The sequence below is a fragment of the Hippoglossus stenolepis genome, chromosome 12, assembly GCF_022539355.2.
Source record: "Hippoglossus stenolepis isolate QCI-W04-F060 chromosome 12, HSTE1.2, whole genome shotgun sequence".
Lineage (NCBI taxonomy): Eukaryota > Metazoa > Chordata > Actinopteri > Pleuronectiformes > Pleuronectidae > Hippoglossus > Hippoglossus stenolepis.
Window position 1 is genome coordinate 21,130,883 of NC_061494.1, and position 16,988 is coordinate 21,147,870.

At 39.5% G+C, this 16,988-nt stretch overlaps 2 protein-coding genes across 2 annotated transcripts; one reads left to right on the forward strand and one right to left on the reverse strand.

The window, feature by feature from the left end:
• Nucleotides 1-510: 510 nt before the first annotated feature.
• On the forward strand, nt 511-12,189 carry ccdc172 (coiled-coil domain containing 172). The gene is made up of 8 exons (XM_035172667.1): nt 511-1,075; nt 1,510-1,595; nt 2,844-2,960; nt 3,679-3,844; nt 4,868-4,969; nt 5,791-5,893; nt 10,873-10,960; nt 11,194-12,189. The coding sequence occupies exons 1-8, from the start codon at nt 997-999 to the stop codon at nt 11,227-11,229; spliced, it is 777 nt and encodes a 258-aa protein (XP_035028558.1). The 5' UTR covers nt 511-996; the 3' UTR covers nt 11,230-12,189.
• Nucleotides 12,190-12,942: 753 nt separating this feature from the next.
• Nucleotides 12,943-15,336, reverse strand: si:ch1073-126c3.2 (uncharacterized protein LOC555816 homolog). The gene is made up of 6 exons (XM_035172668.2): nt 15,224-15,336; nt 14,780-14,886; nt 14,557-14,671; nt 13,659-13,771; nt 13,413-13,527; nt 12,943-13,209 (listed from the first exon to the last, which is right to left on the reverse strand). The coding sequence occupies exons 1-6, from the start codon at nt 15,264-15,266 to the stop codon at nt 13,040-13,042; spliced, it is 663 nt and encodes a 220-aa protein (XP_035028559.2). The 5' UTR covers nt 15,267-15,336; the 3' UTR covers nt 12,943-13,039.
• Nucleotides 15,337-16,988: the final 1,652 nt, after the last annotated feature.

Below are 16,988 nucleotides of genomic sequence, written 5' to 3' on the forward strand. Positions count from 1 at the left end.
TACTCCTCGGGTCATTTAGCGTCCCACGCCGTAATGTGCTTCATGGCACCGGATCAGGGGCGTTTCTTTCTCATCCTGTCCCACTGGTGAACAGAGAGAATTGGTCAAAGGCAGGGATCGTGTGACAGATGTGGGCTCAGTGGAGAAGTGAGACGGCCGAGTTGTGCCGATGCAGCACTTGATAAAAGTTCAACACCATGAGTCCGGGCCGATTAATCAAAGTGTACTCTAACGGTGCTGTGAATTATTAACAAGACGGTGACTCAAAGAGGCAAATGCTTATTGAAAAATTACACATTTGTAATAACTTACATTGGGCATCCAGTGGAATTAAGGCTAACACCACTGTCATAGAATAACTAAATACCTCCCAGCCATGATGTCAACTACAAAGACATGATTGATGTTAATGCAGGGTAATTAAAGAGAGCCTGACCCGTGCTAGCAATGGTGCTAACTTAGCTAAAGTGAGACTAATCAGTGCTGGACACTATGCTAACTATAAGCACATACCTGAGGCTAACGCTGACATTATTTAAGCTAATACTAGGTAACTTAAGTTAGCATCACATAATGACAGGTGCTAGCAAATGCCCCAAACCATCAGGACATAATTGAGGCTGACCCTAACTAATTGGGAGCCTTACTAACCGAATCCGTGCTAGCAATGGTGCTAAACATAGATACAGGATTGAGGCTAACGGTAGCTAACTAAAGACAGCCTTAAACAAACCTAAAATATGCTAGCATTGATGCTAACCATAGGAACATAGTTGAAGCTAATAACAGCTAACTAATGACAGCCTTAAACAAACCTAAAAGATGCTAGCATTGAGCATAGCCATTCTTTAAAAAAAAAAGCTACGTCAAAAGCGTAGCTGGTTTCCTGCGTAGCTGAAGTTCAGGTGGCTAACTAGCCTCCAGCTAAGATCAAACACAGTAGTTTATATATTCATTGGATTTTAGGTTAGTTATTCAACCAGCTGTGGATTCAAGATGAGTCTGGATACATTGTTCCATCAGATACTTGTGACTGAACAACAGCTGACTGAGCAGACACAGAGGTTTAAAGAAGGTAAGTCCTCTTTCCTCGTGTAGCACTAGCTGCTAGCTAAGTGAGGCTAGCAGGGTTAGCAAAACAAATAACTAAAATAACTATTTTTAAGCAATTTCAGTTTACAATTAAATTTTCTTCTGCTTTTTATTAACCTAACTCACTATACACACTGATTTGTGACAGGTTGTCAATGTTTTACAGTCTTTCTTCTGCAGCTTCATTAGCTAATAATAATAATAAGATTAACTTTACCTGTATGGAACCTTTAATGCAAGAAATGCAGCTCAGAGTGCTTTACATACAATAAGAACATGTTGAAATTAAAATAAAATGAAATAAGAATGCATAAAAACAAAAGAAAGTGATAAACATGATAAAAGAGCCTTGTATGTAAGGAGTTGAACCTTAAAGTCAACCCTGTGTGTAACTAATGGGTTTATTCATTATTTCAGTGAAAGTTGCCATCATCAGATGCAGTGAGACAATTAAGGGCACGTCTGAAAAGTTTGAAAAGACCAACAAGGAACTTGATGAAAAGGTGAGTCTACATTTGTCTCCTTTATTTATTGCTAATGTTTGAATGATAACTACATTCCGTTGGAAACATATTTTACTGTTTCTTTTATAAATCTGATACATATTTATTGTTTTCTTTAAATATACACTATACATGTGTAACATTTACTATGTCAAATATAAAAAGGGTCATCTCTTTACCTTGAGGTGGCATATTGTATTAGTGGGATTGATTCATGAGGTAAAGAAGTGCATATTGGCATATTGATGAGCTGATCTGCTTTATGATTTAAAACACTTAATCTCTACCATTCGTTTCATCAACTGTGAAACAGGATCGACAGCAAACTGCCAGTCTAAAATCAATGGCTAATTTCCACCGGATAGCATTAGTGAAACCTTTTAGCACGTGTGAGGTTTGATGTCAAAGACCGGCTTGTTGACCTCTCAGAAATATTAACTTGTTCCTGTACTTGTAAAAGTGGACATCCAATCAAAAGAGCGAAGGAGTAGGTCTGATAAGAAATGTTGCTGAACACAACACCACGTCTGTCTGAGTATTATCTGCCTCTCGGCATGTGGACCTTCGAATATACAAACTGTCGACATCATTCAGATATGCAGGGTCTTTTTCAGCATGCAGTGTTTACAGCTCTCATGATGTAATGTCTTACAGTTTATAAGAACTGTCTGAAGATAATTGGAGTGTTTAGAAAAATTGGAACCTGATTGCACTCGGTGACAACGCACAGGGCTCCTTGGCTACTGTATAAGAAACAATAAACTCACCGCCTCCTTGACAGCTCGTGTCATAGACTGAAAACCGCTGAAAGTCATGCCTGAGGCAACGCTGAATTGAATTTACCTTCCTATATAATTTAGCAATTTTCCTTTCTTCAGGATGCACCGTGTAATCACACAGGACGAGGAGACCAAGAGAATTGGAACTAAACACAAAAAGTTTGAAAGGGAATGATGTATATAGTCACACTGCAAAAGAGTATGTTTTTGCAAGTATTCAAAGAAACAGGTTATTTTTGTTCACCTACACATTCTCAGAAAGGGTCACTACCATGCCTACCGTGTACATTATACAGTACATAATCATCGTGCTGGCTGCCCATCCTAGAATATTCTTCTCGTTTCTCCTCCTCTCTGATCAGGAACACATATCTCATATGTAAAGTATAGGTAATCTGTCTCCGTCTCCCTGTACATCTGACTGTCAGACTGCACCTCTTAATTTCCCTCTCATGCATTTATGCTCCAGGATCAGCAGTTGTCGGTGATGCGGCTGCAGCACGAGCTGATGAAGAAATGTGAAGACCAGATATCGAAGCAAATCGAGGAGCTGCTTTGCCAGAAGAGTCATCTTATGGAACGTCTAGTCAGTTGAAGCCTGAATTGATATTTACATCTCATATACTGGTGGTTATGTGTAATATAGATACCTGGTGATTATTTTTATAGCTTCTCCTATAGGTGCCATATTTACTGTATTAGACTGCTTGTTTATTTTAATGTATTAATCTGATCTACTATATTATGTCCATAAAATGCAAACAATGTGAACAAGAATGTAAACTTGCTAGTACCAATTAATGCTGAGTGGATTAGTCAAATAAGTTTGATTAATCAGACTTTCATAGAGTATGAGATGGCATCTTTTAATTCTAACAGTACACAATCTAAATACGTTATATTTAAAGTGATAGATAAACCTGAAACCAGGTAATGTGGACATTTTTTTTTATTAATTGTTTGTTAACAGAATCTAACACATTATCACATTTTTGAGAGGTGTCATCCTCGTTAAAAGAACCTAAACCCAGATGCATGCTACTGTTGGAACAGAGCCCTATTAGAGAGCATGCTGTTTTATTCTTGAGGGATGCACTTACAAATTATATGCTCCCATAAACCTTAAGTTTGCCTGACTTACAGTGAGCACTGTGGGGTGGGAAAGAAACTCAGTGATTTACATTTACAATACATATATATATATCACTAATAGTAGCAGTAGTAGAAGTCGCTGTAGCATCAGCAAACATCTTTGTTTGTGTTATTGTTGGGAGTATTTTCCCTTATCCTTCTTTTCATACCAGGCCAAAATAAAGAAGGAGTCCAAAGAAGAAGAGGAAAGCTTCCTTCAAGAGATCTCAAGGTTCAACAGTGACTTCAGTCTTCCAGGGAACAGAGAAACAGTGTTCAAGAGCCAAACACACACTGAGATCCTGGACCTGGAGGGGGACGTGGAATCATTATACAAAGGTCATAAAACACAGTTTATTGTACTGCTGTCACTGGAGACACATGTTGTATAATTCAGATGTGGCCCTGCCTGCGCATTTCAAAATTATAATTTGAGTCTCGGTATATTATGGAGTACAAGTAGCTGAATAAAGGGTTGTGCGTAGATGAATTATAATCATGATCATGATCATTGACACCGATACAGTGGAGAATTAGTCAATAGGATTTCAGGAAGAATCTGATCTGAAATTATAGATAATGGTGGAGAGTGAAGGTAAAACTGATATCAGAACTCATCACTGAATAGAATTGAAAGTTTATGTTGTACGGATCAGACTAAAAGAGAGTGAAAAGTTTTGGAAAGAAAATAGTTTATCATTTTGGAAAAACAAACAAACAAAAAAATTGAGAAACCTCAAAATTCCTCCATGAGTGAAAAACTGACCATATGGTCTTAATGGAGGCTAAAACAAATATATAACATAAGTCTGGCAGGAAGTAAAATAGTTTATTGAGCCGAGTGTAAGATTCGTGGTTGATGTTTCTTTGCCAGTATACATGCTCTCACATGTCAGTGCAGCAGGATTCTGTTAAATGCATCATTCTAAACTTTATTAGATGGATTTCTGTGTATGAATGTGTGCAGAAAGAGAAGGAAAGTTTGAGTTTCATACACACAGTTTGAACTTTAAGACTTAATTTGCTTTTAATCATGAAATTCAACCAACAAATATGTAGTGATTTCATGTAGGGAAACTTCAGTGCCAGTATATTGTATTTTACGGCCAAGCAAACTACACTTTGATATCGTTGTAACTCTTTTCATTAGTTCCACACGACGATGGCTATAGCTCCCATCGGCAGTGACAAAGAGCGTCTCCGTGTTACTCTTTGTATCTGGGCTCAAGGGAACACGGCTATCTGATTTCGTGTACAGTTAAAGTGAATTTCAAACATGCTCACATTGCACCTTTGCAGAAGATGAGTTTTCTTAGCAGCGCGAATTTGATATAAATCTGTCTTTTCTCTATCTACAATCAGAGATGCAGCTGATGAGCAGTGGGAACAGTCACCTGATCGCTTTGCAGGAGGAGATGCGAGCGCTGCAGCTTGAACTACAGGGCCTGGATATGAACCGGAAAGGTGAACAGTTTATTGTGCGTCAGATAAAGCGGTTCTGAAAGAGCATGTGACTGTTAAATGTTCTTTTTATACCGCAAAGTGACAACACACTTCACAAGCATCTTTTGTTATTTCAAATACTTTCTCACAGCCTATGAAAAACCATCACTTCCACTTCCATCTTGTTATTGATGCCCTGTCTTTGATGTCTATGGAAATCAGAGCTCGGGGGGGGGACAGTCATCTATAAATGTATCTGCTGCCAAGCCAGCTAGAATTTGAAAATTCAAACGTGCTGCCAAGGCCGGTGAATCTTGAGCCCAGATGTTGATCATAAAGTATGTTGGCTTCTGGCTCAGTGGTAAGGTTGGAAGGGAGATCAGGGATGTGAAAAGATTCTGTGTGTGTGTGTGTGTGTGTTAAGGGACTTTTAGTACACACACATTTAATATGTAGCTACCCAGGACAAATATGTGTTTAGTTGTGTTTAAGAGCTGACATTTTTTACTAATTTGACACGACACACGCCACCACACTTGACGTTGCTCCACTCATCTGTTACCTCCTCTGCTCCCTGGTGGAAAGCTAACGGGTGAGGCAGCAGATTTGTCGTCATCGAAGAGTAAACCAGCAGCTTTGTACAAAGTCGGCAAACCTTTGTTCATTACTTTGCCGACTACGGTGTAGAACACAAAGCCAACCACTTTATTTTCAGTCTATGGAGAGAGAAAAATCTAAACTTTGTCTCAGACGCCTCAGCAAATGTCTTAACAGTGCTCCGACAGTTTGTGTCTGTCTTGTTTGAGCAAAGTCACTGTGTTATTTATTCTTCTTCACTACAGACCTGGATCAGCAGCTGAGTTTGGCTGTAGCAACGACAGATTGTCTGAGAGCAGAGAGCCTGATTGTCAGTCAGAAACCTCTCACCGACAGCACCTGTCTGAGGTGAGTGCCATCAGATGTCTGGAGGCTGAGGACACAGACACAGTAACTGGTTCACCTGCAGTGTCTTTTATGATCCGTATGAGACATAAAAGCAGTAAATGCTGCAGGAAAAACAAAGGCAAATAAAACTCAGAGGAGAGAAGTGGAAAAAAAAAAGGTAAACACAGCAATAAGCTGTTAAGCAGCTCATAAAACACGTTGTTTCGCAGATGTTTCCTTTGGGCTTCCTGATATTTTAAATAGTCCTTTGCTGAGCCGCTGTGATGCTGAATTAGTTGAGTGCTCTGTGTGTGTTGTGAAGGCTGTCAGGCCCGGTGTGTGAAAGCACGACTGTCCTCTCATCACAGGAAAGACACCCAGCGTTAACAACACAATACAAACCACCATCCTGCATGCTTGTTAGATAAAAGGTGTTATTCACAGAGGGTGGAAGTGATTCATTCTGTGAGAAGTGCTGAATAGACCAGTTAATTCCTGCTCCCGTCTGTGTTTCTCCCTCCGTGTCGTTGTGGCTGGAGTCCAATTCTTGAAGTGTAAATAACAGAGCATTAAGACCATTTGGCTTAATTAAGGCTTTGATGTGCAGTGTATTTCATTCAGTCAACAAGTGTAAAAAAAGAGGCTAATGTGATAGATGCAGGGGGAATGGACGAGGGGCGGAGAGTTGCTTATCCAGCGACTTCGCAACAAATAAATACAGTTCGGTTTTAGTGGAATCATACATCACGTTTGAACTGGGGAAAAAAAATCTAAATTATTATTATTTATTTTGGAAATCTATTATTATCTAAACTGGTTTTAAATATAGAGCCTTATCAGGTAGAGCTGCCTCATTATGTTTTTCTTCTGAGGTTGTGATGATGTTAGGCCATTCTGATGAAGAATCCCTTCTTTTTCATTCCTTGTATGTTCTCTTTAAAGATTTGTCTTCTTTTGAATATTTGTCTTCATCGTCTGAGGGAGGGTTTGGATGGTACATATTTTATCATCTGTCCATGTAGGTTATTTCTGTATCGACAAGGTGGACATCCACATGCAGCAGAAGGTTTATAGAGTCTGCATGGACTCTATAAGCCAACTGCGCATGGGAACAGGCGGTTGATGTAGAATAAACAGAAACACATGTACACTCATCCATCAATTTTGGAATTGATCAGGGCCTTTTAGGCTCCAAGGATCATATCGGCTCAGTTACATTGAGCTAAGCTTTGTGAGGGGAGGTTTGTTAGTATCTTTCCAAGATGCTGTTTTACACTTTGTGCTGTGGTTGTTTTGAATCATCATGTCAGTGATTGCTGACGAGTAAGTGCTCAGTTGGTCTATTCTGTAAAATCCAGTGTTAATGTGTCTCTGGTGACCAATTGTGATTGGATCTCACTTCCCCCTTTACATGTAAATACTGACGTACGTCACTTGTTTTTTGCTAGCACCTAATGATGTTGTTTTTACCCAGTCGGAGTTTTCAGATGTCAGTGCTTCTTGTCACCTGTTCTCTAAGTCTTTGATGCTCTGTTAGTGGGATGAACACTATTCTTCCAATAAATATTCCTGACATGGTGAATGTTGCCCTTGTTTGGTCGGGTTCAATCACATTGGCTTGATTTTCTATTTGAGTTTTGCCTGTAATCTGGGGAAATCATTGTGCTCAGGTCGGGTTTGGACTCATAAAAACCAGAATGTCTTTCAGCTTTCTGTCTGGCTCGGATGGGTTCAGACAGAAAATTGCAGCCAGAGCCGCACTTTAATATCATTCACATCATATTCATTCTCATCAAGCTGTCAGCGACCCCCCTGTGCCCTGTACTGAATCATCTGCATAAGTAATGTTTGTCTTCTCGTTTATTAAGATTTTTTCAGTATCTGTAAAAAACAAACTGCAGCTTGCAGCATCTTTTCTTCCGAAAAGGTTATGAGATGCGTCAATCATCCGGTCTGTCACTAAGTCAGACGCTGTGATTCAGCATCTTACCAGTTTGTCATCAGCAGCAAATTTACACATTTTTTAAATGGCACCTTTTGACAGTGAGTGGGAGAATAAATGTGTGTTTAAGTACAAATCTCTTTTTTATTTATTTAACTTGATAAAACCTGTATGTACGAATGCCCATTTATTCCTCATCTCCTCAGATTGGAGCACAGATGGTGAACAACAGCACTTGTAAAGACATTTGAGACACATGTCCGCTCATCCCAGCAGAATATTAACTAATGTTGGATATTAATTGAGGCTCAGTTCTATCGGAACGCGTCTGGTAGGTGAACGCTGACCCACATTGTTTCCCCACAAAGAGACTTCCTTTATTTAATTGAAGACTGGAGATCAATAGTGTTCCAGGAAGGAAGGGTCATTGTTATTGCTGATGCCACCACTTTGGATAATGTCTTCTCCACAATACTATGGCTGTGAAGTGATTAACAAACCGCCAGACCTATCTCCGCGATAACGCAATGAAATCAGTTTTTAAATCAAAAATATGTATTTATTTATTCTTACTGGTTTAGAATCTTATTTCCCAGTATTTAATTAAAAACGTTCTCTTCATATCTGCTGTTGTGTGGAGAAACACAATAGTCAATCATTGCTCGGACTTTCAGCTGCATGCTTTTCCTCATATTTATTCATTTATTATTCTCTTTCCTTCACCCCCCCCTCTTTGTGCTCTGCCTTTCTCTGAGTCCCTCCTCTGTCTCCCTGTCGTGCCTTAAATCATGCATGTGGGTAGCATGTCCTGTTCATCCGTCAGCCTCATTAAACATACCAGGTCTTTCATTACTCCGGGCTTATTAGTCTCAGGAAGTGCTGAGGATGTGGCTTTGGAATGAGAGAGCCGCTCTGCACCCCCTCACTCTCTCACTCATTCTTATGATCATCCATTCTGAACTGAAACCATCAATCCCGTCTGCAGCCTCTGCAGTGTCTCTTTAAAACACATATTTTAACTCCCCGCTTATTGATCGCTGGAAATTGAATGCACGTCAATTTGAATGAGTGCTTCAGTCATTTAAAAAGTGTTCAGTGTGCAGAACAGGGGGGGGGGGCGGTCACTGCCACGGATCATTCACTTCCACACAATAGAGAGATACCTTCACATATTCAGTCCATGTGCCCGGGATTGATTGATGATTTTAGGAGTTGTATCTTTTTGATGTGTAGGATTCTTTTCATTGATTTATCACTGCTACATATTTAGTGGAGGCTCATTGAAAGATGCCAGAGCAGTGGAAAAATCTAATAAAACCTACAGAGACCAGTTTGCTATAATTTATGTTTCATTAGTTTAAATTTTTTTTGTAGTTTTTCATCTCCATTTTTTATTTTAAGTACATAAGTCGTTTTTATTTTATTTTGAGGAATTGACAAGTTTTTGTTCCGTCACCTCCACCAAGGAGGTTATGTCTTCATCAGTGTTTGTTTGCTTGTCTGTCAGTGAGCAGAATTATTCAAAAAACGTTTGGTGTGGCCCCAGATCAGAAGCTGCTTCTCTCTGGGAATAGCCCAAGTTAAGTTTCGGTTCGTGTTGCATTGTTCATTGTAGTTTTTACTGACGTGTTGTATTTTGTTAGAAATAACCTTTTCACTGCTCATCATAACCCGACAGGAGACCAACAATATTCAAAATAACAGATGAGCATCTGAACTGCTACAAGCGTCTTTGTTCTGTGACTAAACTCACCTTAAAAAACTCATCAGGAAGTTCCACAGTGAGATGTAAAGTTTAAAACACTGCTGTCTGTTTCCAGACTCTGAAAATACACTTTAAGTTTGGGTGCTTTACTCTTTCATTAACTTTCAATAAAAGAAAGAGGTGGCGTGTCTTAGATTCATATGTGGCTCAGTATAGGTCCCTCACACACACACACACACACACACACACACACACACACACACACACACACACACCTGCCATAACGGTTAAATCCCAGACAAGGCATCAAGTAGCATGGACCCAAGACCGATGGTTTTTCCAGAGGGAAACTCATGTTTATGAAATTATAGTGTGAAATGTTTACTCTGCTGCCATAGGAGCAGACTGAGGAACAGCAGTCTCGTATTTTCCTGTCTTGCTTTTTATAGCATTGTCTGATATATTGAAGAGATATTTAAACACAAATTAAATATATAATCCAGTCTATTGAAAATGCATTATCATTTTGTTTCCTTGAGGAGAGATGGTTACAGAGTCACTGCTGCATGTTAATTACAATCAGAATCAGGTTTATTTGTTCCAGGTGAGTTTGCACCGGTTTGCAGGCACAAGGAATTTGGTTCCAGCCAGTGGTGATGGTCTAGTATGGACGTGTACTGCGACATATTCAAAAAGATCCATGAGTCAAAGTCCGATTTGTGACCTTTATTTAAATACAAATTTAAAGAAAGATGTGACATTTAGAAAATATCAGAACCCCAACTCTCATCTTTGTCTTGTACGACCTGCCCAACAAGTGTAAATGTGAAAATCACAACCCTGCAGCCATTGACCAGAAGATATAATAACAAAACAAACTTCTGTTGCTTCAATAAATAATCACCAACACGGACAATATGTGAATTTTGGCTTCTACTCTGGATATTAACTCAACTGTCAGAACATTCACGTCATCTTCCGTTAAATCCTCACATATTTTAGTTACCCAGACTATTTCCTAGCATGAAGTTGTTTTTGTAAAACCTACTGAATTTCTGTTGCATGTATTCGTATAACACATCCCTCTGAATACACATTTAATTACATCGAACTATATCAAACCAGACTTTAGGGGGAAATCTATTAAAATATATATCAACTACTGATTATGTGCGAGTTGGATCTTGTCATGTCTTTTGCATGCAGGGGCAGTCTGTGTCATTATGAGCAGGAATACTAACAATACGCTTTAGCTTCCTTTAGTTTTGTTTAGAGTGAAGTAGCTGAATTTATTTGATACGTTTTCTCCGTCCACCTTTTCAGTAATTGAAGCTGGTTTCATTTGTTCACCAGACTGAGGCAGGAGCTGGAGATGCATAAAAAAGGAGAACTGGAGCTTCTGCGAGAGACGCTCGGCTCAGAAATCCAGTCCCTTCAGACCGTAAGTGTCTGTGTGATGCAAATGTCTTCACTTCAAGTTCAGTTCAGACAGGACACAGTCATTTCTATCCAGGATTAGTCAGACAAAAGCAGCTCAGGTGGAGCACTAAGTTATTTTTCTTTTTTGTAATTTTTCCATGGGTAACGAAAGTTCAAAACTCATTCATGTCCAAACCTCAGTCTGAAGTGTTTCTTTGTCGTCTCTCACTCCGTTTCTCTTTTCATTATTTGCAGAAGCTGGAGAGCAGCCAGAGAGCTGAGCAGCGTTAGAGCGATGAAGCAGGAAGGTTAACACCCGTTCACTCATTGTGTCTTTGGTTAAAAGAACGAACAAATACAAGAAAGAGGACAGGAAGGAGCAAACAGCGACATTCTTAACTAAACCCGCTGGATTAAAAGTATACGTTTAGTCTTTGTGAGGATTGTTTGCTTTTCAATTTAAGTTTTTAGGAGTTTTAACAGTGAGCTTCATTCTGACATGTTAATCTTTAAAGTTATGTTTGCTGTTACCAGATAAACTAAAACAACATTTCAGTAAAATCATTTATCTTCTTCTTGTTTACTTTCAACCCCAAAATACATTGACAATAATGTTACTATCTTGAATTAGAAACAGTTGAAATGTGAAATATCATATTTTGCATTACATTTTTTTGTACAATAGTAAAATAAACACAAACATACACGCAAAGATAATGTTTGTGTGTCTGTGTCATAAGTAGTTGAATATGAAGGGAATTCAAATAGTAACTATATACTGCCCTCTGCTGTACAAACACTAACAATACAATAGTAGAGGCTCTGAAACAGCAGTGTTTAAACATAGATAAGCAAATATACATTTCCTTTAATATTGTCAATTTCAATTGAAACAATGACTCAGAATTACATTTTTTCAATTAATAAAACGCAATCGAATATTAGTCGTGATTCAAATGTTCACTGTTGAAGTGGCAAAAACTAAATCTAGTGCCAGAATCTTGTGGACACAGAAACACACGTGTGTTATTCTTGTGTATGATATGTACAAAACCTAAGATTCCTAATTATACATTATTATTATATTATTTTACAGTTAATAGCATTGATGAGGAAAGAAAACATGTTTGTTGGACAAGGATAGAAAAGAATGTGTTGACAGTAAAAATTAAAGGAAACATTGATCAGATAAATACTCCACAGGCAACCTACAAGAAAATAATAAAGTAGAAAGTAAAGGCAAAGAGTGAATAAAAGTGATGATACTCTTATTTTGGTGAAATGTTGTGAGTCCTTTAGCAAAAAGAAACATGAGAAGAGAAGATTATCTGCTGCCACCTAATGGGAGACGTGTGACATCACAGTGTATCACCATTAATCCCTCAGTCTGCTGAGATATTTCAGTAATTGATGATTCGTCTAAACGAGAGGGTCGTCCTGCGGGTCACTTTCTCTCTGATTGGAGTGATTCCTAATGCAATGAGTGGAATGTCAATGGCCGCCTAATGAGAACCTGCGTTCTCGTTGTGACTTTTTAACCTTGACCTCAGCGAGCGATGTCTGGATGTGTTGGAAAAAGCTGAGAGAGCAGACAGGGCGGAGTGGTTAACCTCATTTTAACTGCCGCACTCATCCACATCTTGCCATCAGGATCATTTTACTAATAGTCGCTCACATAATGGTGGCTGTTAGTGAAATGAAGTCAGACCCAGAGCAGAGGAGGCAGCAGTCACACACTTCTTCTACATTTATAAAAATGTAGATGCAGAGATGCAGTTTATTTATGCAGATAAATCGAGTTTAATCAAGTGACCACGTCTGTCTGTTAAAACCTGACTGGCTGCTGCTCTGATGCTTCTTTCTGTTTTTCTATCACTTAAATTCAATTAAGTCCACATACGAGCTTGTGTTTTCATCCCTGTTCTTTTGTTTGTTTGTAAAATACATTACGCAGCGGACCTACAATGTCGACAACTTGAAACCTCAATTTAACTTTCACACAGATTTCTAACTACTTCCAAATCTTTATTTCAGTTCAATGGAACTTTAACACCCCGACACTCACACAATATTATTTCTTTATTTGTTTTCCACATCATGGTTATCCACAGACAAGACAGGCCTCGTGCGGATCTCCCTCTATTCCTTTGCTCTGCAGCTCAGCGACAGCACTTTGGATGAAGCTGACCTGCAGTTGGCTCTTGGTTGTCAGGCAGTCCCGATCTTTTGGAAAATACGCCGACTGTGCTCCAGAGATTTGAGTCAACGCCACTAGAGAAGGAGGGAAAGTACGTCAAGTTCACCCTCACAACTCAACATCAAACAGTTTAAGACTTAACCAGGAATAAAATATAACCTATCATGAGAACATTTGAAGGGAGGCTGGATCTTTGTAGATTAGATGCGTAAAACAATTACTGCTTTGACTTCAGAAATCGGCAAATAGTGATTAAAAGCAACTGTTACAGTCTCACCATTGCACACAGCCAGTCTGTTTCCCCCGATGTACTGAGTGCCCCATTTGAATCTTGTCTGATTACTGCATTCCTCAAACAAACGACTTCTCCTCAGGAAACCAAAATCATAACCCTGTGATAGAAGAGTCAGGTTATATCACTCATCCTTTTCCCTGCTTGTGCAGAACTATCATACACATTACGTGTGTTGTATAGATACTTGTATGAATTCAGTAGATATGTAATATTGCATGCGTGACTCACGTAGTTGCACAAAGGTTTGCAGTAGCGCGTGTGGTTGACAGTGACACAAACCAATCCTCCGTTCTCAGGGACCCGGGCTGCAGGACATTCCTTTGGCTCAGCAAGTTGACAGTCTACACATCAGTGAACATACTTCATGTTGTTATTACACATTTCACTTGTTAGGTGTCATTTTGATGAAATCTGGAAACACTGGCGCAGGCAACATGTTCATATTTAACTTTATTTTTGAACACGTGGAAATTCAGCTTCACGGGTTGGTTAAAAAAAAAACATCACAGTAAATAACAAATACAATATTAAAGTACAGACAAGAATAACAGGCCTGGTTCAAGTGGGATTAATGGTTATGAAGTTATTGTATTTAGGCTCTAAAGCAGCTCTATAGCGCCTTCCTGAGGGCAGTTTAATAAATTCTCTAAAAATGGAATGAGCAGCATTCGAGACAATTTGTCAAACATTTTTCCTTTCACCTGTGTTCTGTGAGTTCTTTCTGCTCTTTCAGGCCGTGTTGGTAATTCTGCACAGGCCCCAGATGTGCACACCACGTATGTTTAAAGTTAATACATTTTAATGGATCCTATATTCTGTAGTGCAATCAAAGAAGGTCCCTAAACCTTTAAACCCAGTTTTTCCAAACAGCAGAACAGGTGGAAAGCAATGACCCTCTTTGATTTCAGACGTCCACAAAAATCCACTGCGGCAATTAACATGTAAATCAACTGTAGAAGTTGCAGCACATCTTTATTTGAGTTTCTGTGAGGAGAGCATTCTTGTGTTGACCTCACAACATGTCCTCACACACACACACTCTCTCTCACACACACACACACACACACACACACACACACACACACACACACACACAACACAACACACACACACACACACCTCTGACCTTTCAGCTGGTGTTTGTGCAGTAAATCCGTCAGATACCTCGTGGACACCAGGAGTCTGGCTGACTGCTGAGAACTCCATGTAGACGGCAGGTTCTCACCGCTCTCTGCTGCCTCCTGTTGGTCAGTAACAGACAGCACACTTGTTTTAGTGTTGACAATAAAGCAAGTATATCCTATGCTGATTTTAAAGACTGTTAAACGACTGCAACATTTATAGTTTACCTTCAGATCAGCCGATAGACGCTCAAAGAGCTGAGTTTGGAAGGTGCAGTTCTTGAAGGTGTCGTCTGAAGGTTCAGAAACAGACACGGCTGCAAACACAGACACGGCTGCAAACACAGACACAGACGTTTCTCCGTGACTTCAGAAGACGTAACATCCACTTACAATGATTTCCTGGAGACTTATTCTGACCTGGACCATAGTTACTACTTGCCCAACCTTTAGCGTAACCGTAAAACATGTCTTCACCTTAAAATTGAATGATCCACATTATGGGGACTTGCATTTTGTCCCCTTAATGTGACTGTGTAAGCAAATGTAGGTCCCCATAACATGAGTAATACCTGGACCACACACACACATATTTTTTTTGTTTTAACCACAAGAAGACAAATAGTCGTACTTTGGTGATATTCTCACAAACACATAGAAACGTGGGATTACCTGCTAGTAAGAACATCCAAGTCGAAGTTGAATTTGGTTCCATGATCCCTGGATGTGAGTTTTCTTTTTTTGTTTGTGACACAGAACTGAAGCAGAAATCTGTGGCAGGCAGATTTATTTACTCAGTGCGCAGGGGCAAAGTTCACAGAATTGGCTAATGCTGTGCTCTGTATTTTCCAATGTTTCCACAACGACTGGCCTCTTGTGAAACATGAACTTGTGTCTCTGCACACATCAAAATCATTTAGTACACAATTCCATCATATTTGTATTTGTGCATTCACAGCCAAAGTACAAATTACCAGGGTTCAGGTTTGTCTTGATAAAATAAATGTTGTGTGTGTGTGTCTATCCTGGCTCTGTGCTGATGGGGGAGCTGGTAATACACGTTGAACTGCTCCAATTAGTCTTTGCACTGTTCTTCTTCACACAGCTTGACACTACTACATCTTAGCTGTGAGCCCACTGTGGTGCCAAATGTTGTTATGAACACACAGACACACACACACACACACACACACACACACAACACATTCACCTACACAACATCAGACACACTGGGTGACTCAGTGTCAGGCAGTAAGTTGTCCCACGAAGTATGACTGTGTAAATAATTCACTGTGGATGGAATTCATTATGGATGTCTGACGTTCTGGAAGCAAATGAATTATTGAAGCTTTTAGGCAGAGTGATTGAGCTCATTAACACAGAGAATTGCCTCTTTATGTTTGATTTGAGGAGCGGAGATTAGTCGTCAGACCTCGAGAGCCGTCGTTATCTTCTCACCAGCGCTGCACGACTTGTCTGGAGTCCTTCTCTCGTGATCCACAAATACACACAGCTGGAATATCCACAGTTTATTGGATGATCACACGTTTGTAATGAATGAAAATTACAAAGAACAAATGAATAAAGTCTTAAATCCATGACTTCAGAGGATCGTAACAATGATGGCAGGGTGGTTATTGTGGAAACCAGAGTTGACTCAGGATGTTTATTTGTAGCCTTTGCAAAGTCTGAAAAATAAAAGGATACTTGAGAGTACTCTGCTGCTGTTCTTTGGCATCGGCCACTTTGTATTGACATGGTTACTCCTGCAGTTGTTCATAATACACTCTCAGTTAAAAGCGTGTTGTGAAGTGTTGGTTGGATGAATGGATGGATGGTTGGTTGTAAGATTAGACTAGTGGTTGGTTAGTCGATTGATAGGTTAGTTGAACAATTGAATCGTGGTTTGGTTTGATGAAAGGATGATTTGTTGGTTGGGTAGTTAGTTGATTGGTTGGTTTGATGATTGGTTGGGTGTTTGGTTGGTTGGTTAGTAAATTGATTGGTTAGTGGGATGGTTGGTTGGTTGGTTGGTCTGATGGTTGGTGTGTTGGTTGGTTGTATATGCGTTGAGATTATTTATGGTGTTGTCTGTCTTTCCCCTACCCGTCCACTGACGTAGTCTTTACTTATCACACTCTTATTTGCCCTTTGGCATAGAACTACATGAAAATATATACTCCCCCTCTCATGTCTGTATGTGTGACATGAAGATACAACAAGCAGATGGTTTGCTTTTGGCTCTTCAGCCTGAAGACCGACCCTCTGCTTTGTTAAGATTGAGATTTGATCTCCTGATCCACAGCTGCAAAGTAGAGTTGAATAGCTCGTCTGGTTCTTTCCAAATGTAAGAAAACTCTTCTACCTGCAAACGGCTCTAAAGATCATTTATATCTCAGGAAAACAAGAAGTTCGAACACTCCGGCTTTTATAGCAG

Coding starts and splice junctions, on each gene's coding strand:
- ccdc172 (XM_035172667.1), top strand. CDS start 997: ATGAGTCTGGATACATTGTTCCATCAGATACTTGTGACTGAACAACAG. Junction 1,076..1,509: donor GACACAGAGGTTTAAAGAAG/GTAAGTCCTCTT, acceptor TCATTATTTCAG/TGAAAGTTGCCATCATCAGA. Junction 4,970..5,790: donor CCTGGATATGAACCGGAAAG/GTGAACAGTTTA, acceptor TCTTCACTACAG/ACCTGGATCAGCAGCTGAGT.
- si:ch1073-126c3.2 (XM_035172668.2), bottom strand. CDS start 15,266: ATGGAACCAAATTCAACTTCGACTTGGATGTTCTTACTAGCAG. Junction 14,672..14,779: donor GTCTATCGGCTGATCTGAAG/GTAAACTATAAA, acceptor ACTGACCAACAG/GAGGCAGCAGAGAGCGGTGA. Junction 13,210..13,412: donor CAGACTGGCTGTGTGCAATG/GTGAGACTGTAA, acceptor CTCCTTCTCTAG/TGGCGTTGACTCAAATCTCT.